Source organism: Gymnogyps californianus, chromosome 7, assembly GCF_018139145.2.
Source record: "Gymnogyps californianus isolate 813 chromosome 7, ASM1813914v2, whole genome shotgun sequence".
NCBI classification, from domain to species: Eukaryota; Metazoa; Chordata; class Aves; order Accipitriformes; family Cathartidae; genus Gymnogyps; species Gymnogyps californianus.
This window is the reverse complement of record NC_059477.1, coordinates 42,295,842-42,317,869: the sequence shown is the minus strand read 5'-3', so window position 1 is coordinate 42,317,869 and position 22,028 is coordinate 42,295,842. Positions and strand designations below refer to the sequence as shown.

The 22,028-nt window shown below is 40.4% G+C and overlaps 2 protein-coding genes across 4 annotated transcripts in view; one reads left to right on the top strand and one right to left on the bottom strand.

The window, feature by feature from the left end:
• The window catches only part of NEB (nebulin), a 136,205-nt gene extending 134,900 nt beyond the window's left edge, over positions 1-1,305 (top strand). The window contains 1 exon segment of the mRNA XM_050900496.1: positions 431-1,305. Within this exon segment, the coding sequence (XP_050756453.1) occupies positions 431-604 (174 nt within the window). The 3' untranslated portion in view covers positions 605-1,305.
• An 882-nt stretch (positions 1,306-2,187) lies between these two features.
• Positions 2,188-22,028, bottom strand: part of RIF1 (replication timing regulatory factor 1) — a 38,429-nt gene continuing 18,588 nt past the window's right edge. The window contains exons 16-36 of one of the 3 annotated variants that reach the window (XM_050899672.1): positions 21,015-21,088; positions 20,729-20,909; positions 19,618-19,725; positions 19,230-19,379; positions 17,668-17,767; positions 16,238-16,502; positions 14,389-14,431; positions 13,857-14,059; positions 13,567-13,666; positions 13,046-13,189; positions 12,172-12,314; positions 11,064-11,153; positions 10,928-10,982; positions 7,410-9,624; positions 6,838-7,322; positions 6,165-6,305; positions 5,814-5,891; positions 5,605-5,720; positions 4,732-4,885; positions 4,331-4,439; positions 2,188-3,391 (exon numbers count right to left, since the gene is read on the bottom strand). In XM_050899672.1, the coding sequence (XP_050755629.1) occupies positions 3,171-3,391; positions 4,331-4,439; positions 4,732-4,885; positions 5,605-5,720; positions 5,814-5,891; positions 6,165-6,305; positions 6,838-7,322; positions 7,410-9,624; positions 10,928-10,982; positions 11,064-11,153; positions 12,172-12,314; positions 13,046-13,189; positions 13,567-13,666; positions 13,857-14,059; positions 14,389-14,431; positions 16,238-16,502; positions 17,668-17,767; positions 19,230-19,379; positions 19,618-19,725; positions 20,729-20,909; positions 21,015-21,088 (5,175 nt within the window). In that variant the 3' untranslated portion in view covers positions 2,188-3,170. Of the gene's footprint in view, positions 3,392-4,330; positions 4,440-4,731; positions 4,886-5,604; positions 5,721-5,813; positions 5,892-6,164; positions 6,306-6,837; positions 9,625-10,927; positions 10,983-11,063; positions 11,154-12,171; positions 12,315-13,045; positions 13,190-13,566; positions 13,667-13,856; positions 14,060-14,388; positions 14,432-16,237; positions 16,503-17,667; positions 17,768-19,229; positions 19,380-19,617; positions 19,726-20,728; positions 20,910-21,014; positions 21,089-22,028 lie in introns of all 3 variants that reach the window. The other 2 variants (XM_050899670.1, XM_050899671.1) reach the window with 2 other exon arrangements.

The following is a 22,028-nucleotide window of genomic DNA, read 5'->3' as shown; positions in this document are numbered from 1 at the left end:
GAGTAGGTTCATGACAATGGGTATGGCATGACTTCCCCACAAGATCTGCTGAGGGGCAATACCTTAAAGTTACAGCTGGAGCTACCTCGAGCTGATACTGCTCAAATTCACTCTGAAAACTTTCAGCTTCAGTGTCAGTAAAACACTCAGGTTTTACTACCTAACCTAAGGTACTGTAGTACTTGGGTAACTAAGGGACTTAGTTATTGAGAAGAAACAGTTTGTGATCTGAAACCAGATTTAAAAGAGCAGCCAGATACTGCCACCGGTGGTACTTGTAGAGTACAGAAATGAGTCAAAACATAACTTGCCCTGAGCCTGCTCTTGCATTTTGATTCTCACCAGCAGCTATGGCTGTCGGTGCTGACAGCAGGGGTATAAATGTCTCTCTTGTGGTTTTTTTTGCCCCTCCCTTTCTTAAAACTAACAGAAGACCTACCGGGCCATGTATGACTATATGGCAGCTGATGCCGATGAGGTTTCCTTCAAAGACGGCGACACAATTGTAAACGTACAAGCAATTGATGAAGGCTGGATGTATGGGACTGTCCAGAGAACCGGCAAGACTGGCATGCTGCCCGCCAACTACGTAGAAGCTGTCTAAACCAAAGCACGTCTTCCCGTAAAGCCTATCTGCATGGCACAGACATGCCGGCACTTCTCAAAATGTAAGCCTTCGAAAAGGGTTTGTAACACTTCTTCCAAAGTGCCTTATTGTCTTCCATGTTGATAGGGCCTTATGAACCAGGATGTGAAAAAAAAGAAAAAAAAAGAAAAAAAGAGTAACTGCAGAGCAAAATATTCTTGAAACATCCTTTCAAAAACATTTTTGGAAGCTACCTGTAAACACACTACTAGGCATTGCTCATGAGAACTCCATTTCTTCCAATGTCAAAAAAACCAAACCAAACTTTTTAAACATTGCCTGGACTTTCAAACATTTCAACGTCACATGCCATCACAATGGTTAACTATGCTAGAACTGCAATCCAGTTCAGTGTCTCTGAAATTCTATACATGTACTTAAGACTACCAAGTATTACTTTATTCATTCTCCCATAAAGAGAGTATTTTTCTGGGCTATTCTAAAATGTTTGAATGTATTCACTTCTTTTCCATATAAGCAACATTTAAGCTTAGTATTTCAAACCAACATTTAGTTGGGGGGGGCCGCGGAATAACCAAACCAACCCAAACGCCTCTCCTCCTGCTTGCTGAGATCCTATGCATGTGTTTTTCATGCAACTGTTCTGGGGTCAAAAGCTGTTATTACTTGTAAATTAGTGACTAAATAAAGCTAATGTTTCTGCAGTATGTTTGATGTATTCACTCACGCTGAAGAGCGGGAATCAATCTCACAACAAAGCGGCTTTGTTCAGAAAACTGTACTGAGGAAGGGAAAGAACCCAGGTGGTGCTGGAGGATACAACAGCCCCAACAGCACTCAAGCTGAGGGGCTGTGAATGAACCGGACAAATTATTTCGCACCTGAACACAGTGGTTATCCGCTTCATCTACTGAAGCATCTGGCACCAGCCAGTCTCCAAGAAGGAAGGAAGGAAGAAATCACTGTATACTCTGTCCAAGACAGACTAAAGATTAAAAACAAGGTAACAGTAGAAGGAGTTGCAACATTAAGTGTGAGGGCCTTTGGTCAAAGGGAAGTCACAGCACCTCACAGTGTACACAACCAGCTTGAAGGGGAAACGTCCTTCCTCAAAGCGGGATTCAGCACTGCCAGCACTGAAGGGTGTTAGTTAAACAAAGATGTTAACACCCTTTCGAGATGTGTTAGGAACATCCTTATCTGTACAGGTCACTGCATACAAGAGTTGAACAAGCCTAAGGAGGCAGATTTGGAACCAAAATAACGTTTTTCAAGAAAGCAAGAAAACCTACAGACCACTCATCACTGGTGCTGTTCACATTATAGCTCCAAGACACCTCTTTGTCCTGGTCATTTTTTTCATGAGATGCATGAACAGGGCAAAGAGTATTTAGTCTTACTGACAAGATACTACCATGTCCCTGAGGACCTGCTCCTACCTTAAGGTGGCAGTGATGACCTCCCAAGGTCCCTCCTAACCTTGTGAATCCAAAGCAATGCTGAGGGAGGGCTGCACAGATCTGAAGGGGAAAAAAAGACAACCCAAACCACCAAACCACGACGACGTTAACAAGTCTGGGAACTAGTTGCTGTTTTATTTGCCCATGTGTAAGTTCTAAAACCACCTGCAGCAATTCCTTTCAATAAATGTCCATTTTGATAGCTACAGTACAATATATACAAATTAGATTTCCAGAATAAAACCCGAGAACTCTCTCTGAAGGTCTCTGAGAAGCAGCAATGCATTCCATGCAATTAAAACTCAAAATCATAAATTATTAACCAACATTTGCCATGATAAGTCTGTACATAATATACAAAGAGCTCTTGTCAAATCCATTCATTTCCCCAAGGAAAAAGTTGTCTCCGTAGAAGGAGAACTGCTGCAAACAGAGAACATGGGAAAAAGCCTGAGAAGTTTTGCAAAGTCTTTCGCCTGTAAGGGTACATTTCATTATCAGCTGCTTAGTGTGATTCTTACAAAAATACATGCAAAAATAGATGTCATCCAGTTGTCAAATACCAGGTTCCTGGACTGTTGCTGCTGTAAGGAATTAAGCAGAGCTTATCTCAATATACGACAGTGCTGAAGAGAGAGCCACTCTCTGTCAGGGTGTCAGCAACTTAAAGGGAAAGAAACAGGGGCAGCAGACGAGCAGAGCTGTGAGATCGATCTCCTACCAAGTAGTAAGAGTTTGCAGCAGTAAGAACACTTCGGCTTTGAAAAAATAATTTAACTACTCTGTTGGTTTGGTTTCACAGTCTTTGCTATTGCACAACTTTTATCAAGTTTTCTTTCACTACCTGAAAGAAATATGCATAGCAATACAATACAAATATCTCTAATAGGGAATAAGCAATCCCACAAGCTAAAACAAAAACACCCAAAACCCCAAGGTGGGGGGGGAACAACAAAAACCATGATACATTTTGCTCATATAGGTGTTAAAAAATCTTCTATAGTACAAAATACACAGTTTAAGGAATAATTCACCAGTAAGAAAAGCAGGTTTTTGGGAAAATTGTTGTAACAAAATCCTCCTTACTTAGAAACGATAAGCAACTAATCAGAACTTTCATGGGGTGGCGATTTCCAGCGGGACTGCAGGTTTTTCATGATACAGTTTGTCATGCCAACGAGTTTTTCTTGCATCTCAAAAAGTTGGCTTCCTGAATAGCTGTGAAGATCTTCAGAGGTCAGCTGAGCAGCAAGTGCATCAATCTGGCTCAGAAGGTCTGCTGTGGGCTGGTCATTTGTATTCAGGACAACTGGTTCAATCAAATCTGAAAAGGAAGGAAAGCAGGGCAGTGCAGTCCGCGTGTCAGGATTTAAATCTAAGCAGAATTATGTTGCAGCAGAATGTTACAGCTTCTTTTGTACAAAAGAACATATTCAAGCAGTCTACAAAGTATTTGCTCCACACAATACAAGAGCTTCTGACAAAGGCACCCCTCAGAACTCCATGCTGCCCTTCTTTATGCTGACTTTCATTATATTTGATCACGATTGTACAATAAAACTAAGGACAGAAATGAAAGTATTCGATCGTATTCAGGTACTGCCAGTGTTCTTTGAGATGTGTTATCCCAAAATCCAACTTTTAAACTGGACAGCTGAGGAGAAGTTACTCCCGAGTTCTTTGTTCTCCAGTTAACCAAATGCTTCAGGTGCCTTGTAGGAAGAACAAACACAGATTCCTCTGAGCTATCGGGCCAAACTCCCAAAATGCACAGGAGAATTCAAATAAAAATCTAGGCACTCAATTCCAAAACGGGTACCCAGGGAATCGTCCCCCTCCTGCCCCAGCCCCCTCAGGATGAGGGGCCGCTTAACTATCTCTGCTTCATCTTGCTTGTTTCTGTGCGTGCCCAGAACCACAGCAGTTACTACGCTATTAAACAGCTCAGGAGACATACCCCGTTGAGATTCAGAAAATTAAGTTCTTGGAGCCCTGCCTAATTTGTTCTTCACATGCTGATGCAAGCTCCTTTAGGGAAAACCAGCATCTTTCCCTCAAACTATGTAACAAGTTTTAAAAAGCCATTGCTACAGGGCTCCGTAAAGTGGCTAACTCAAACACCCATCTAATGCGCCAATATTAGCTATTAACATTCTATCTCACAAAAAAAAAAAAAAAAGATGAAGTGTTCCCATGAGGAGAGAATGAAAGCAGTAACACAGCAGAAACATCCAAGGCCTAAGCAAAAGCAGGCAACAGGTACCTGTTGCAAGTTTTTCTTCATCTACAGAAAGAGATTTATCCTCTACATTATTTATGGGCTTTTCCGCATCTTCAAGCGCTGCTATTTCCTCAAATCCTCGAGATTTTACCTGAAGATTTTTTGGGAGAGAACAAGAGATGCATTTTCAGAGGGGGGAAAAAAAAAAAAAGATTACATGGTGGGACATGTTTTAACCTCATAATACATACAATCATTGTTCCCGTTAATAATATTGGAACCAAGTCACCTGTACCTTGAATTCCTGTGTTACTTTGACAGGTGGAGATTACGTTTTGAAGTGCTATTTCTAATGGGGGGGGGGGGAACATTATTCCTCATGATGGATGTTCGCAGTTCATTAGGCTAATATTGGCTTTCTGGGTACTAAAATTAAACTTTACCTGTTGCTCATGATATCCTTTAAGAGCTTTTTTAACGTTGGAAATTTTCGGAGAGCGGATGGGAAGAGTTTTGATTTCTGATGCTGTCAAAGTACTCAGATCACCCACTGTCTTAATGTTCTTTGCTCGAATGAGCTGCCCCAAGCCTCTGGCGCTGCAGCAGGGGAGAAAGAAAAATGGTTTGTTATGCTAGAATCCAGGTCCTTTCTGCCTGGCGCGGTGGAGCAGAAAGAAATCTTACATGAATGCCAATTCACGTGCACATAAGGAAAAAAACAAAAGAAAAACCAAAATGCAAATGACATTCTATCTGCAGCAGCACACCTTTTTGCAGTTTATCCTATATCCATCAGAGAAGGGCATTCTAAAGCCCACCCGTGTAACATCAGTGGAAAGAAAAGGAGCTGAGTACACTAGAAAAGGCCATTCGGAGCAGTTCCCACCGCACCTCTATAGTTTGTCGTGACAAGTTCTCAAAATTCAGATCGGAAACCAAACTAGCTGAGCAGCCGGCCTCTGTACATTTGAAATGGAGATTTTTTTTCCAGAATCCCACTTCGCCTTCGATACACAGAAATCTCCAACTGCTTCGTCACAGATCATTAAGATCAGTCTGCTCTGCCACACGAAATGGAGACAGCTCCCCGTGTTCCTGGGTGCAAGCTTTTCCCAGTCTTACAAAAAAGACGACTTGAATAATTCCAAAACAGTTAAGTCTCTCCCCCACCAAACCAACCTCCCTCCTTTTAAATCAATTTTGGCAAAAGATGTCTCTAAGTCAGCACATTTTGCATCAGAAAATTTGATTTTGTAGGTTCAGTAAGAATTCAGTTTCTATTAAAACGTCATCTTCAAAAGCAACAATCCACTTACCATATGTTCGATGTAATCTGAGGTAAAATGACATCAACCGGTGCTTTGCAGCCAGCTAAAGCAGGATACACGGATTCTGTAGGGCAAAGCAGCGATTCCTTCACCATTTCCGTAATCTGGAATAAATACAGAAAAATTATTAAATTAACTATCACACAACTGAATACAGGAAAAAATAGAAGACATACATGAACCAAAGCACTTCTTACTAAACACTTCTTTGAGCTCTTAAATTTAGGGTTACGAGATCCTGGGGACAGAAATCCTTTGGTTGGAGTGGTAATATGCTGGATAGAAAAAGAGGAAAAAATATCTCTCAGGATCGTAGGAATTTAGTTAATCGTAAGATTCTAGCTACCTAGATCTCAGAGTGCATTTGTCTTCAGCGAGTAACACAACGAGGCAGGCTAAACCAGTTACAACTGTTCCTTACACTTACTGATTCTCTGCTCTTACAGTTGTTTGCAAGTGTCTATGAACATACACTAAAGCAATGTTACCTACGATAAGTGAGAAACGCAAGTACTTACGACATACAGAATATACGTAACAGAATTTACCTTAGCCTGAATATTAGACAAAATTTTAAGACTTCGGGAAGATGGTGAAGACGAATGGGATCTAATGACAGGACTTCTCCTATCTATGTCATCTGCCAGTCCTTCTTGATAAATTGGATTTGCAAAAGAGACTCGGCGAATCTGTTTTTAGAGAGAAGTAGTTTTTATAGCATGAACTCAAAACCACCACACTCGGGTGAAGTAAGTCCAAGGAGACAAAATAGCTCAGTTTGAAATAAAGTCATTAAAGTTCTTGAACAACACAGATGATGTTTCCCCCAAGGACAGAAACCGTGGCTTCCTCATTGCTGAAGGAAACATGAAATGCATTTTGTAAAGAGCCACTCAAAATCCGGCGGTAAGACCCCGACTGTGTACACAGGGGTTTTGCAGTAACATTTGTTGCACTGCAGCCCAGGCAGATTAGACTTTGGCGCTCCGTTTCAAAAATGAAACTCCCCACCCCAAGCCCCGCTACCGCAAGCCTGCCAGTGCTCGTACATTCCAAAAAGAAATCTGTAAGTCTTCAGCTTCAGGGTAAGATCATTTACAATGAGAAATACAGTCAATAATTCAACATATTTGGAACTCATTACACTACAGCTACTGTTATGTATCCCAGTTATGAACCGAATGAATTGTGAGTATCACATAATGAATCACATCACAATACCTTATTAGCGGGTGACAGGGAATCATCATCTTGATTTCTTTTTACACCTCTCTTTAAAATACTAGTGGATGGAGAAGCTGAAGGAGACCACATGCAGCGTGCCTGCATACCGTTAGGGCTTTCATTAACTAACACTAAAGAATCACGATCGTCCGGCTTTTGAGGTGAGTCCACACTGTTATTTTCTACTGCATCTTCTTTGTCTAAGGCCACGTTTTCAGGCACTGTAATTTCAGTTTCCACTAATTCCTCCTTCATCTCTTTATCCTGAATAACACACGTTTCTCCTGCAGTATTCTCAGCTGCTTCTTTATCATCCCGGTTGCTCTCTAGCTCATTCATTTGTTTTTTCTCAGGTTTCCTTACAACAACCGGTGCCTCGGGTATCTCCTCCAGCTGTCCATTCTGACCGACTGCTTCCTTTTCTGGAGCTGCTGGTTCTTCGCTTGGATTCCCTGCAGCCAGACAGCTGTCACCAGGCTCACCTGAAACACACGCAGGCAGGCACTGTTCAGTTCGGTCATTCTGAGCAGCAGGTTCTTTTATTTCCACTATGGAGTCAGTAATTTCACCTGCTATACACTCTGGATTCTCTAGATCCTCCTCCGCTACAACACTGTTTCCTTGCAGGTTATCTTCAGATGTTCTCTCTCCTTCCAAGTTAAAGGCACTGAGTTCCTTCGGAGGATGCACTGGAGTGCTCATTGCACAAGGTGCCATGCACAAGCTCTCGTCAAAATTTGAATTACCAGACATCTCCGATGTACTTCCAGCCCTCTGAACTGGGGTGGTGTGGGGCTCGTTCAGTTCACGACTGTTGTCATTTTTTGATGCAGAGAATGACGTTACTTGCTGCTTTGACTTTTTACAACAGCAGTCACAGTTCCTCAGTCTTTTCAGCCTTTTGCTTCTTTTGCGCTGACACTCAGGAATCTGCAGAGAGGAAAGATCACCACCCGAAGCATTTGCTCCTGGTGCATATTCAGGCAGAACAGCTGAACAACAGTCTTCTGCGTTTGTTTGCTTCTCCACTTGCTTATTTGCCTCTGCTGCTTTCAAATCTTGATGGGCTACACACGGCTTGGTGAACGATTCCATCGATGTACTGCTCTTTTGTTCCACATTTGCGTTCAGTGCATCAGGTGCATTCTTGGAGCTGGCAGATCCCACAGCTTTGCTAGCATCTGCAGGACTGACTTGGTCCTTCAGGTCACACGGCTGGGATGTCAGAGCAGCATCCGTGCTGACCTGACGGCTCACGTCACCTTGATTTGTTTCCAGCAGATTCTTACTTTCGTTTCCTTGGGAAGACACCTCATGGCTACGGCTTCCTGGCTGCAGATCTTTCCATTTACCTTCGAGAGAATCGCTTCTATTTTTCACTTTTGCAGATTTTTTCTTCCTTGTGCTTTCCTCCCTGGTCTCAGAGCCATCAGCCTCTGAATTTTCTATGCTGGAAAGCAATCCTTGCGAAGCTCGTCTTGTGTGGTATCGTGGGCGTTCAATCTTCTTCTGCCCTACTGTACTCGAGCTACAGTCTTGACCTTCCGTGTCAGTCTTCAAGTTGTCTTCTGACCTCCTAGCACTTTTGTTCACTTCCTCATCAAGGCCCCCCGAAGCAGGCGACTCCTTTGAGCTGAAGTCCTCTGCAGCGGTCCTCTCGGGTAGGTTGCTTTCTTTTTTATTTGTATTTTCTGTCGTTTTCCCAGAAACTGCTTTCTGCTTTTGGGACACATCATCTTTAGTCTGCGGCACCTTCTTTTGCCCAGATTTTTCGTCTTCTTTACGTCTGTCTCTCTTTTGGTGGCCGTCTTCCTTATCTTGATTACCTGCTGTACTTTCTACAGTTTCTGACCGTCGTCTTGAAGAACGTCTTAGTATTTTCTGATTAGGAGACACATGTGGAAGCTGACCATCATCGCCTGTTACCTGGTCAGACGACACGGTCGTCTCTGGGGGTGTATTTTCTTTAGAATCCATATCTAATGCCTGGACCTTTTCTAGTTCTGCTATTGTATCTTCAACTTTTTTAATTTCCACGTCTGTAGAATGGAGAGCTTGGGACTGCGCAAGGAGAACATGTTCCATGTCTTCTACTGCAGAAGCAAGTTCGGGGCTATTTTCCATACTGCTGGAAGCAAAAGACTCTCGTGCGCTTTTCTCTTGTTCTGACCTAATGAACAACTTGGACTGCTTATTTCCTTGGTGCTCCATTTTACTCTGCCTGCGAGTTAGCCTTCGTATTGCCGTAAATATTTGTTCAGACGGAGATTTTGAAGGCTTTTTGTTTTCTTCTCCAAATTTTTCTGGTTTGGCACTAGTCTTGCCTAGATTTGCATTTTCCTGTTTACCTGCCACAGAAGCGCTTCCAGACATCTCCGATAAACTGTTTAATGCTGAAAGGCTAAAGGGTCTGTTCTCTGCACTACCGAATTTCTCCAAAGTAATAAAAGACTGCCGTCGGCTCACAGGCTGCGGTGTTCCAGAAATTACGTCACTTGAACTGTTGCTGACATTTGAAGTGTTTTCGTTCCCTACTGAGGGCTCCTTTGAAGCTGTTTCCACCGTACTTTCTTCTACTCCCTCTCCAACTGATGGCTCCTCCAGAATCATTTCAGCTGCATCCCGTTTTGCGTCTCCCTCACTGTTTAAAGTTGAGCTCTCCCCTATGTGAGTAACCGACGACTTTTTCGGGCAGGCAGCATTCTCAAGAGGATTATCTGATCTGCGGTCCTCTCTGATGTCATCTGATTTGTTGGTGCGTCCTTCACTCTTTGCATTTTCTTCCTGTCCCAAAAATACGAACAGCAAAGTATTGTAGTTTTGCTATGACTAGAATATTAAAACACAGCTCTGGTGGAATAGAAACCACCACATCCATAAGGTTTTTCAAACCACCCCTCCTTCAAATTATTTTATTATCTGTCCTTTGGTAGTTATGAAAGACAAAGATTTTTTTTTTTTTTTTAAAAGGCACTTAATCCCAAAACACGAAGATCTGCAAAAACATTTTATTTAAGTTTTGCCAGAGATATTAACAAACCTACTAGTAAGAGTTTTTATGAAAAATCTGCTGTATTTTACCTACTGTCTGTTCGGCACTACAGTCGCTCAAGCTAGCTGTTTACCCAACTCCTCTCCAAAAGGGAAGAGATCTATATTTAGGATTTACAATTCTTTTTTTTTTTCTTCCCAAAATCTACTATTTAATCCACCTCAAGCCCCTACAGCTTCATCCAAAAGCAGTTCAGGATGTGAAAGCATAGCTAAGCTGTTTAAAAAAAGCATGGTTCACTAGAGTATCAGAGAAATCAACATGAAGACTTTTAAAAGTGAAAATGGTTCTAGAAAAATCATGATGCATGCCAAATGCATCTGCTAGGGAAAAAAAGTGTTACGGAAGAGAAGTCAAGTGTTATGATTCCTAACATAACGCGAGGCAATTAAACAGCACCGCAGCAAGTCACAGTAACTCTGCGCTACAGCTTTCAGGTATTTTTACCCCAATAAAATATGAGTCAGTGGTAGCACATACACCTGACAGATCCATCAGTCCCTACGGTATCCATAGCTGTGTAACAAAACTTAACTTAAATACATCCACACTAAAAACTAATTACATAAATCCTCCCAGTTCAAAATTAAGTGAAAATGCTTCATGATTGGCCCTTTCTAGCGTAAATTATAGAAAGCAGAACACAGCACAAAGAACACCGCAATGGTATGAAATTCCAATCTGGCAGGGAGAATGAAAGGCAAACCACAAAAGCTGTCAGTGTATTCTGTAGTCACGGAGCCTGTGTCAGTATTATTCAGACGTGGAAAAAACAGAGGATGCCCAAGAAAAAGAAGATCTTCTCAAGAGTCTTACAGGTTTATCAATACAGAGGAAGGAAATTATCCTGTGAGCCGATACATTTGGGGGTACGTTTTTTTGCTTGAAGAGCTTCCAAATCAATCTTAAAACCCTATCACAGCCAGTAATCAAAGAGTTTTGCCATTAATTACTAGAGCTACTGATACGGAGAAAGCATCACTGGTATGGTTATAATTCTGATATCTTAATTACCATTAGACAATGAGAAATTACCTGAGGCTTGGTTTTAGCATCTTCTTTTGCATTTTCTATAAAAGATGATTTTTCCCTACAACAGAAGTTACTTGAATTAGAAGTGTTGCAGAAAAGGGGGACACCTTTAACGTATATACTGACCACCTTTACTTACAGAGAATCTTCCTGGCTTTGAGTATACTGAGAAAATAAGGTAGCATCTTGCGATGTGTCCAAATTGTTGTACATAGCAGGAATACCAACTCTGAAACAAAACCAGAAATGGTAAGTCAGACTTTTTTTTTTTTTAAAGCAATAAAAGAAGGATAGGGTAGTGTAATGTATTCATCACAAGAGCGGATGCTTGTATGAAGCGGACTGCACTTCCAAACTCTCAAGACTACTCGAACTGCAACGCGCATCCAAGTAGGGACTGCTGCACAAAAAGCAGGGCAGCAGATAGGAAGTACGAGCAGACTGTGTGACCGCACGCTCCACTCCCTGTTCCGGGCAGAAAAGACAATATTGCAACCGGCTGCTGCAACCCCGCACCCCAACTGGCAGAGCAAACTGCAAAGCAGATGCAGAACGTGATTCACCTCCTTATTTCAAGACCGCTATTTTCAGTTGCATTAAATCTTTTTTAAATTCAAACATGCTTCTGGGGGAAAAAGCTGTGATTGGGATCCTACTCTGCAAAGAATTCATCAACACATGCTAACTATATAATCCAGCTGAGTGCCTGTCAAGCACCACTGTACACAAATCTTGCTTACACTGTGGTTTTGCTGCCTGAGTACAGAAAATACTCTAGTGTTATTTTCTCGCATTACAAAGAGGATAATTCTAAAGATTCCCTTGCAATTCAGATGAGACTTTGGAATATCCTAATTTCCGATATGCTGCTGACATAGGGCTTCTCTTCAAATTTAGAAGTCTTTCCTTCAGATCAGCTAAATCATTTCAATGATTTAAGAAAAATGCTGGCTTCCATTTCACATTGCAAGTGAGTCATGAAGTAAAAGTGTAAAATCCAAATTACCAAACTCCAAACAAACAGAGTATATTTAATCAAAATAGGAAATGCCGATCAGAGAACAATTTGGTTGCTTTAAAACAGTGAAGCAAGGAACTTTGTTAGCTTTAAACTTTATAACTTGTATGGAAGAGTAAGACTTAATTACCTCTAGTAGTCTGAGATACAGGAATTGAAGTTATGTCAATCTGACATATCCAATGTAATGACATTTCACATTACGTTTAAAACAGAATAAGTTACAGACCTCTTTGACCTAAGCACTTCTTTTTGATGTTCCGTCAATATTCTCGCTTTTGTTTCCGGAGGGATAAACACAAAATCAACAGATTTCTCCTCTTCCAAAAGTATCTCACTTTTAGTCTTTGAAGATGAAAATTCTAGTTTCAGCTACAGAAAGGGGAAAACACCAAACTGGATTAGAAACAAAATAGAGGAACTGAAAGTGTTCTCATAGTGCAGGCACAGCCATCCTAAATGGAACAATTCTCCAATAACCGCAGTTCTTTCAGCACGCTAATCGGCACAAATCCCTCAGTAGCTGCTGATTTTCTTCATGAGTGATACTTCCCGCCCCCCCAACACTACCACCTAGGAGAGATTCTGCAAGCCCTCCTCTGTGCCCTGCAGTAAGCTTCTGCACCTCCTTCAGCGCGGTGAAGTTCAAAGGCTGTAACAGGTGACGGTACCTCACTACTCCTGAGGGTTATTATTTACTGTTCTTTACTAAATCAGCAATTCCTTAAGAATTCAGCACCCTTCTCTCCCTAGCGCAAGCAACAGATCGGAGCACCCAGCCCAGGTCTACCAAAACCAACACCTCGACCTGTCACAACCTGCAGCCAGACCGAGGGGTGAATTTTCTATCTGGTTGCCACTCCTCCCGTCCGTCAAGCAGCCCTCCATGATCCCTCCTTAAAACTCAGCAATCCGTAAACTTGGCAGGGAATTTTAACAGGAAAATTTAATTAAAGCGTACTATACAGCGTAAGTTTCAAATAAAGTATTTCAGCATCACAAAATTCATTAATTTTTACAGAGAATTTCCAGCAGCATACTAGATGTTCTGCTGCAGAACAGAATGGCTTTGATTCTGTCACACCTATCTGTAAGCACCTTACCTTTGCAGACGTTACTTGCACATTACTGGACTTGTCTTTCACTTCGTTTTTTAATTCACTCGTCTGTGCCAACATAGAGTCTCGTTTTTGACCCAGCTTTACTTCCATTCCGCTTATCTTTGCGTCCAGCTGTGAATTTTCCATCTATTCAAATAAAAATACACTGAAGGCATTGTACGAAGAAACTCCAAGCTCACAAACCCATCCTGAGATGTATTAATGTCTACACCTAAACTGTCCCACACCCCCATTTTCCTCTAAATTACGTAGAGGACAACTTAAAAAAAAAAAATCAATTATTTCAAACAAGCTAGTAGAACCCAAGATTTAAAATGCATAAACTGTTAAGAACCAGCTCAGTGTTTTGACGGTGCTTACCCAGCACAGTTTATCATTCCAAACACGAAGCAAGTGCAGGCCAATCACAGTAACAATCAAACCTGACCTTGCCACCACCTTCTGAACAATTCCCATCAAGTTACACACAGCGAGGCACCCGTTGGGGTCAACAAAATATTTACCACATTGGAGAATGGGCTGCTGTAGTCTTCGGCTATCTCGATGCTTTCAAAACCAGGCAGCAAGAGTGGAATTTTCTTTTTGGCTTGGCTTAACACAGATCTGCTCAACAAAAAAGAATTTTAAACTTGGGGGGGCGTGGGGAAGGTATACAACAAGACCAGCAGCTATCCCAGCTTGCACAAAAAGCAGAATATAGATGGTAAGCAGAACAATACCGATTCACTTGTATGTAACCTGAGATCTCTTCCTTTAAAAATATATAAATATTAAAAAAACCTATGTATCTTACTTTAACTCTTCAGGATACGTTAATGACGCAGTCTTAGCAAACGTTGCGTTCCAGAAGTGGGCACACTGGTTGCGGATCTGTTTGCTCTTATGCTGAAATATTACAGAGAGCAACGGAGAAAGCTGCTCTAGCAGTTCACTGTCGTAAGAGCCAGTGCAGTGAGACTGTAAACACAGGATAATCTCGGCCAGTAGTTTTTCAAGCTGAGGGAGAGAAGAAACAATAGGGGCTTTTATTTAATTCAAATATTGCACATAGTCACTACTTAAAAGTCTAAAACATGATTTAAAACGTTATGATCCCATAGAATAGTATGGCCTGAGTAAACAAGTTTAAACGCCACACCACGGGAAAAGTCGAATAGCTAAGCTTAGTGGTCCTCCCCTCAGCTACCTTTTTAGTAAAAACCAAATCGTTTAAAAATTAAACCTCTACCTTCATTACATTAATTTTTTTTAGAATACACGACGAATGGCAAAACTCTAGTGTCGCACATTTTCCCAAACCCCAGCTATTTCTCTAGCAAATTTACCTTGTGGTTAAGATTACTGTATACTTTAGATACATCAGCAAGCCTGCCAAAACAAACAAAAAAGTTATATTTTGCTGTCTCATTTGTCCCAAGCATAAGAATTAAACACATAACGCGCTCAAGCACTGCACACTAGTTTTAGTATACAACTTGATGAAATAACGGTGTGAAACAAGCCTCCCATTGGGCGATTAAAAAACTTCCTGCTGTAAATAGTTTCAAGTAAGCCTATCCTTTAACCCCCACCGATACTTATATGCTAACTTTAAGAGCAACTAACAGAAAGATGGGTAGTAATTAGTACAAACTTAAAATTAAAGGTTTTCCTATGAAGTAACTTCTAACTGCTGCCTTTGTATTGCTCTTAACCCTCTCCCCAAACAGATTTCCCAGGCCCCGTAAATACCTGCATTAAAAAGCTGAAGTACCACCTAAACTAAGGAATTTCATGTAAATAAATCCCTAGGTACACCATCCTGAATAATGTGAGAAAACTGCATTTAGTAATTCATTTTATAAGCCTGCGACCTCCAACCTGAAGAGGTTCCCAAACTTGTATTTGCCTGCATACGCCTTCCTTCAAAAACACATATCCAACACTCACTTCTCCCTTTTAATGAATAATTCTAAGCAAGACAATGCTCAGACAAAGGCAGATGAGATGGGAGATGGAGAGAGGCAGCGTTCAACTCAACCCTACACAGGAATAAGTGGATTCTTGCCTCCGAGACAGGGACCCCTGATGAATTTTAGATTAGCAGTAGCAGTCCTGCTTCAAGCTTCAGTAAAAGCTTCAAGAAAACGTTTACGGGCTGACTGGCAGCATCCCAGCCCATCCTCCCCCTCCCAAAACACTCAAAGCCGTACTCCATTTCTTTTCCTTATCCTGAGCAAAGCGTCCATCTCTTGCATCACCACCAAACTGGAGACAAGCCTCTGCCAGCCCCCTCCCACCAAGCCCCTAAATTCCATCATGTCCTGGGAAGAGAAGCCTACAACAATTAAAAAATAAAAAAGCAAAGCCATATGAAAAAAAAAAGCGCATAGCAACAAACAAGTATTTCTCAGTACTTCCCTCTGCTTAAAAACTTCCAGGATTTTAGTGCACATCGACTAATTAAGATTTCTCTATTTCCTACAAAACATTACGCAGTTCCTGCCCACTAGAAAACAAATTACTGTTAATAAACACCTCCACTGCAGTGAAAACAAACAGCGGGTGGAAACCAAACACTTTAGTCTTGCAGAGGTGACGATACATTCACTCTAAAGAGACGACAATTTTAAACACCAGGCTTTCAGAAGCCCTATAGGTTTCCTTTCACGTATGACTAGGCAGGTTTGGTTGTATTTCTAAAGAAAAGCACGACCGTGCAGACTGCTACTCGCACGTGAAGGTTTTTTTGAATCCCACCGAGCCTCGCTGGCGGGCAGGGCTGCGCCGCGGGCTCCGAGGTAACGGCGCCTGCGATGCGCCGCCGGTCCGGTCGTTCCCGGCAGCCCCCGCAGCTCAGGTACAGCACGCGCTCGGTCCCAGCACCCCAGTTTTTATGCAGCAATTGTAGAAAACGGCAAGTTCTCGGCGACCACCTCACAGACCCGTTCTTTCTGCCGTGTTTGGGTGCGCTACAAAAATAGTACCGACCAGCTAGGCTGAACCTAGTAAAACACAGGGTGCTCTCAAAGGCGAGAGGCTTGGCCGGAGTTGAAAATTCTCAGCGTAGTAGTGCCAAAGCTCTAAAAACCCCTCAGCTATATTCAAATACACCGCTCGCTACAGACCACGCAATTTCACCAATACGCAGCAATACAATGAATCCAGTTTTCCAGCCATTCTTAAAATACTCACTTTGTTTTTTCATAAAACACTGCCAGGGGTTTTGAAAAAATTGCAAACATAGTCCCAATCACTGAAGGCAATGAAACGTGGCTGATGATGTTGTGAAGAACAGCAATAATTGAAGGACCAACAGAGACCAATGTTTCTGAACAGATTTCTTTGGAACTGAACACATGGAAAGAGTTTAGTAACATCACCAGGAGTTTAAATAGAGAGGCAAGCTTTCCAAGGGGTTCCTTTTTCTTCTTAGACCAATCTGTCGGTGTCTGTGGAGCTAACATTTAAAAAAAAAATTATTTTTTTTCCCTATCCAACCAACGTGCATTACAACAAAACACATTTGAACTTTTTGTCTACACGAGAAACAGAACTTTGATTCCCAAACTATATCTACACAGAAATAGTTTAAAACCAGACCCAAGAGAAGACGTACATTTTTTAATGCATAATTTTATCATAGCACTACAGATATGATTCCTATTCCTCTTATTTATATTTATGGTTGGTCAGACAAATGACTATACTTTGAAGTATCTTTAATGCCTACTTGCAAAGAGACAGCAACCACTCTACTGATACTAGCTGATACACATGAATTCTGGAACAGGTGAGGAGGGAAGGGGAAGTATAAATAAACAAACTAACAAAACTTGGTAAGTTTCCATCATGTTTTTCCTCATCAACATTTCCAATTAAAGCATTTCATTCTTTCAGCAGTCCGACACAATGTCTTACTACTTTAACAAACTCGTATGGGGCACAGAAGTTAGAAATACTTCAAGTTTTACACCCAATTACATTACTTTGTAAATTATTTCTGCAGCTTTACTAGCAGGAAACAAAACAAAGAACATTTTACATACAATGACCTTTTGTCTTCTGTTAAACCTATTCTCGACTATTTTATGCAAAGCAGCTTCAGGAGCAGTAGCCTTGCAAATGTTATGATAAACTGTTAAGTTTATCATCAGTTTTAGGCAGGTATTATGTAATTAAGATTACGGATTATGATCAAGCATTAGTGCTTCAAATTACGTTTAAACAAAGCACAAGTAGCTTTCACGTGCAAAAATGAAATCATAGCCAGAATATCAAACGCAACTTCAAAAACCAGCAGCGTTTTACAGTGAACTGAAAAGTGAAGTGGCCTCAACGTTTACATCAATTTCAGATGCATTTTGTCAGGCTATGCAGTAACTACTCAACTGCTCAACAAATAGAAAAGCTCTGATACCCAAATATGCATACTGGATGACATTTTTAGGTCCTTTTTATGATTTTTTTTTTTGGTCAAACCCTTCAGTGCTTAGACAGTCTGTGTAGCATATACAGACCACTGATATCCTACACTCATCACTTCTGCATCTACAGCAACTCTAATTTTCAACCAACTCTGGAAGAAAGATACAGAAACCCCCAATGTTCAAGGATTTTCTTACATCTATTTTTTGGCTGATATTTAGTACCATATGGTGCAAAGTTGATGCAGTCAACCATAACTGATATAATATGGGTGAGACCATCCATCATTGAAAACATCTGAGGAGGAAACAGAAGTCATCAGCAAAGCCCAAAAGAGCAATGTTGGCAGAAAAAAAAAAAAAAAACATGTTGGCCATTCAGGACAGCAATGCAAACAGCTTTTAAATTTAAAAGTGGGTGAAATTTGTCTGCATTACCAGGTAAGACTCAGATAAGATTACATTTTAAAATACACACATTTACACAAGCTGAAAACTGAGTCTTCCCATTCTATACAAGTAAGACATAAGCATATATACTATCTAAAGAAGCAAACCAGTAACAGGCAGCTGTAAGAAGGTGTTAGATTTAAGAAGATGCATCAAAAGCATTAAGGTTCAAGGCACGAGCAGTCCAGCAAAACGTGTTACCGAACGTCAGTGTGTGCTTCAGTTCAGTTACTGTACAAAGCCTGATTTTCAGAAAAGCCACTGTAGGCATGACAATAAGGTTGTCATTAACATTCAGGAAGCACGATCGATTGCTAGCACATACAAAAAGATGGGTCAAGGTTCCCCCCCGCACCCCCAATCCATCACAAATTCTTCTAAATAAAACAAAACTTGCTTTTAAAAGGAACATTGATATTGTGGGCCAAAAAAAGTTTAGTTTCAATACAAAACTTACATACTGAAGCTCTACATTGTTTAAGTTTGGCTTGCTTAATAATTATTAATTTTTGAAAATTGAAGTTTATCTTCAGGACACAGCAGCATCCAAAGTTATAAAATTATGTAATCCTCCAAATTCCATGTTTTCAAATTCCATTTTTCTTTCTCATCTGTTTCTTATTTGTTCCTTTCACAGTATTTTTTTCAAAAGACAGTCAACTTTGAAGCACGAAGGATTTTACGTTCCAAAGCTAATGTTCACCGACAACTACAGACACCCTATCTCCCCATATGATGTAGGCTTGCAAACAGGCAAGACAGATAATGTAAAGGCTTCCTCTTTCAAAAGCTTTCTCTTTTATAAAGCTTTAGAAGGAACGTCTTTACATTTTAGTGTACAAGGCTGACGGTACCAGGAATATAGCAAGTTCCGCCCTCTGAACGCTACAGTGCTACTCTGCCCTCCTTCCTAACCAAAATGCCTGGTTTTGTGGTATTTGTTAATGCAACCCAAAGTTACTTTATATATGCACACATTTCAACAGGACAAATCATATTTACCACGACGATGACATTCACTAAACCATTATTACTTAAATAGTTAGGAGACAAATCCAAAGACTGCTTAACTGCTATTTTGATATTTAAGCTTTAGAATTATTTTTACTCTCTTCTTTCAATCCATTCCTAGAGCAACTCCAACTCCCATTAGCAAAAAGAATTTTGTTTACGGCTTTATCCAAGTCTCACCCAAAACACTTTAACTTATAGAAAGTACTACATTAGAGTTTACAATAGGTTCTTATATCTAACTTAAAATATATCCGCTAAAGTATTTATATAGTTCAATATCACTGGTTTATACTCACTACTGGAGTTTCACCTTCTAGCCCAGATATTATTTTGGCACAAAGTTCTTCACAGCATAGGTTTTCTTCTGCTGTTGCAACTAAAGCAGCACAGCGAGCAAATGCTCTATACAGGTCTGACCAAGTGCGCAACAAGGATTTCATAGTTGGCTTTAACAACAGAAAGAAAAAGTTTATAAATATCAATGTCTGTGCATAGAGATAAAAACTTGCTTTACGTTTTCTTCTTCTGTCAAAACCTATGTAACTCAAGAAATCCAACCCTGGAGCAGTGGTCCAATGTATATACATATCGGCAACAAACTCTACTCCGAGATCATCAGATAGTACTTCACAGTTTTTATAAAACCCACATTGTTTCAAACCAACATTATGCATTCGCTGTTACCTGTGGAAATTCCTGAACGGGGAAGATGTGTGATACTGGTAGCAACAATGCACTATAAACAGCATTGAAGTTGTGTTCCAGTGCATCACCCTGATTTACTTCGTTAGTCTGCAACGAGAAAACAATTTTCTGATTAACGAAGCTGCAAAATTTAGATGACAAATAAGGCTGTTCTAAATACGTTTACTTTGTACCTAAGATACATTTACTTTGTACCTGTGCAAGCTCAAGTGCCAGTGGCATTTTGCAATTAGCTATTCTCAGTTCTTTCAAGAGTTCAAGCTGATCCTACTATTTAAAGGGATAAAGCACACTCTAAATTCCAAAATAACTTAATTCCAAGAATAAAAACAATCAGTTAGAAAACGTCTCATGTATTTTTTACTTATTTCAGCAACCTACTTAAAGCACCTAAAACTTTCTTAATAAATTCTAAGATTTTTAGGTCTAATGACTACATGAGGATTAGTTCAACAACTCCTACATTACAGTCAATGTACTTCTAGCGAGTAATCTGCAGAACCTGTTGAGTATTACAGCTTATATGGCTTTCGTTAGGGCTTCCAATCAAGAAGTCTAACATTAGTAAGAAACACTGTTTTAATTACGTCCTAAACATCACAACTTGGTATTTATATTTTCACACAAAGCAAACAAGCCTCTTAGTATTTAAAAGTTAACAGGTCCTGGAGGGCAGGTTTCCCTCCCTTGTAGTGGCAAGACTATGCCAAGGAGTGAAAGCTTGAAGCACATCTATAAACATGTTTATAATCTTAAAAAAAGGAGAATATTCCCAACACTATACTGGACACAGTACTTAAGAGTAGTCATTCTTACGGGCTGGAATCCCTTTAAACCACACTCTGGATCACTACTCCACTACTGCCCTTCATCCTACCTCCCTGCAAACGTTCATACTCCAGTTAGGGACTTTTAAAAAAAAATGCTGCACACATTCCAGTTTCACAAATACTACCAAGGCTTATTTAATTTTACTATCGCTTCAAGACATGTAATTCCTAAAAATACATTAAGATAAAAGATCAGCACAAAGTTCTCCTGTGTTGTTTTTTTGGGGAGGGATGGGGAAAAGAACAAAAAGCCACTATACCCGATTAATCCATTCGGTTAGCGGATTAACAACAATACTCCACATTCTCCAAAGATGCTCCTTATTTTCCACTTGCTTTGCATTCTGATTAATAATGCAGATCACAGATTCACTGAAAGCCAGTGGCGACGTAGGCCCAGACAAAACATAACCCACAAGCGTTTCCAGAATTACAAAGAATCTAGGGAAGAAAGTTAAATAGGTAAGATACTTTTTTCAGCTGAAGTTAGGAAAAACTTCTAAGTCTTCTATGGGAAGCTCATTATAAACAAACACCACCACATACCTCTCATCTGTTACACAGCATTCCAACAGGTTATTATGGAAAGGCAGCTGAATTAAGAACAAAGCTGGTGTTCCCTTGTAAGAGAAATATAAGAGGTCAAACAACATACACATTGATCAAATGAAACGGTTGCCTCACTTACATGTGTATCTATATACTAGATCTAACTCTAAGCCAGAAATCCACAGTTATTAAAAGTTGTCAAAAATTGTCAACTCTAACACTTCAAAAGAGAAATGAGAGGGAAAGCTGGAAACCTAAGCTTCTGCTAGATCCTGGTGCTTCAGCAGAACACCAGTTATACTATAGTTGAAGCAAAAAAAACTTTTCTGTTTAAAAGGTTGCGAGTTTTATAGTACATAGTCATTACTACCTTGACATTACACGCAACACAAGAAGGTAGGCATACATAATGCAATCGATGCATATTACGATACCCGGAACAAGATGGAGCAACCCGAGATTTGCTTATTTCAAGGTTTCAGCAAGACATCTTTTGGACAACCTCTGTTAAAATCTAGCACAAGTACTTCAGGTTTGCTAATGTTGAAGTACTTAACAAAATGCATTTAATACCTGCCAATTAAATCTTCAACCATGCTAATAAAGTTCTGGCTCTTGTACCTAAGTCAGAAAAAGCCTCCAAATGTAAATAAAACACTCGGGTGAAAAAAGCTGGGAGGAATTTCGAGAGTTGAGCTCTTAAGCCAGTTCTGGTAGACAAAGTTTTATACTACTCACTTGAGTTGAAGCATTCGCTTACTTTTGTTACACTTCGGTCTTCTCTCACAGATATCTGTCTGCTTTTAAAAGCCTCCAAATGAATTCCATGCATTCCCTGGCTAACAATGTAAACGTTCAGCTACTTTCATAGGCTAAAAAGCTCTATCTCCACTGCTGCAAAATAAACAAGTTGCCTTCTGTCTACTGGTGGATGTAGGAGAAGAGCTGATCACCATCCAATTTTAAAAGTCTCTAAATAACCTGTTAAACTTTTAATAAATCTAACTGGTA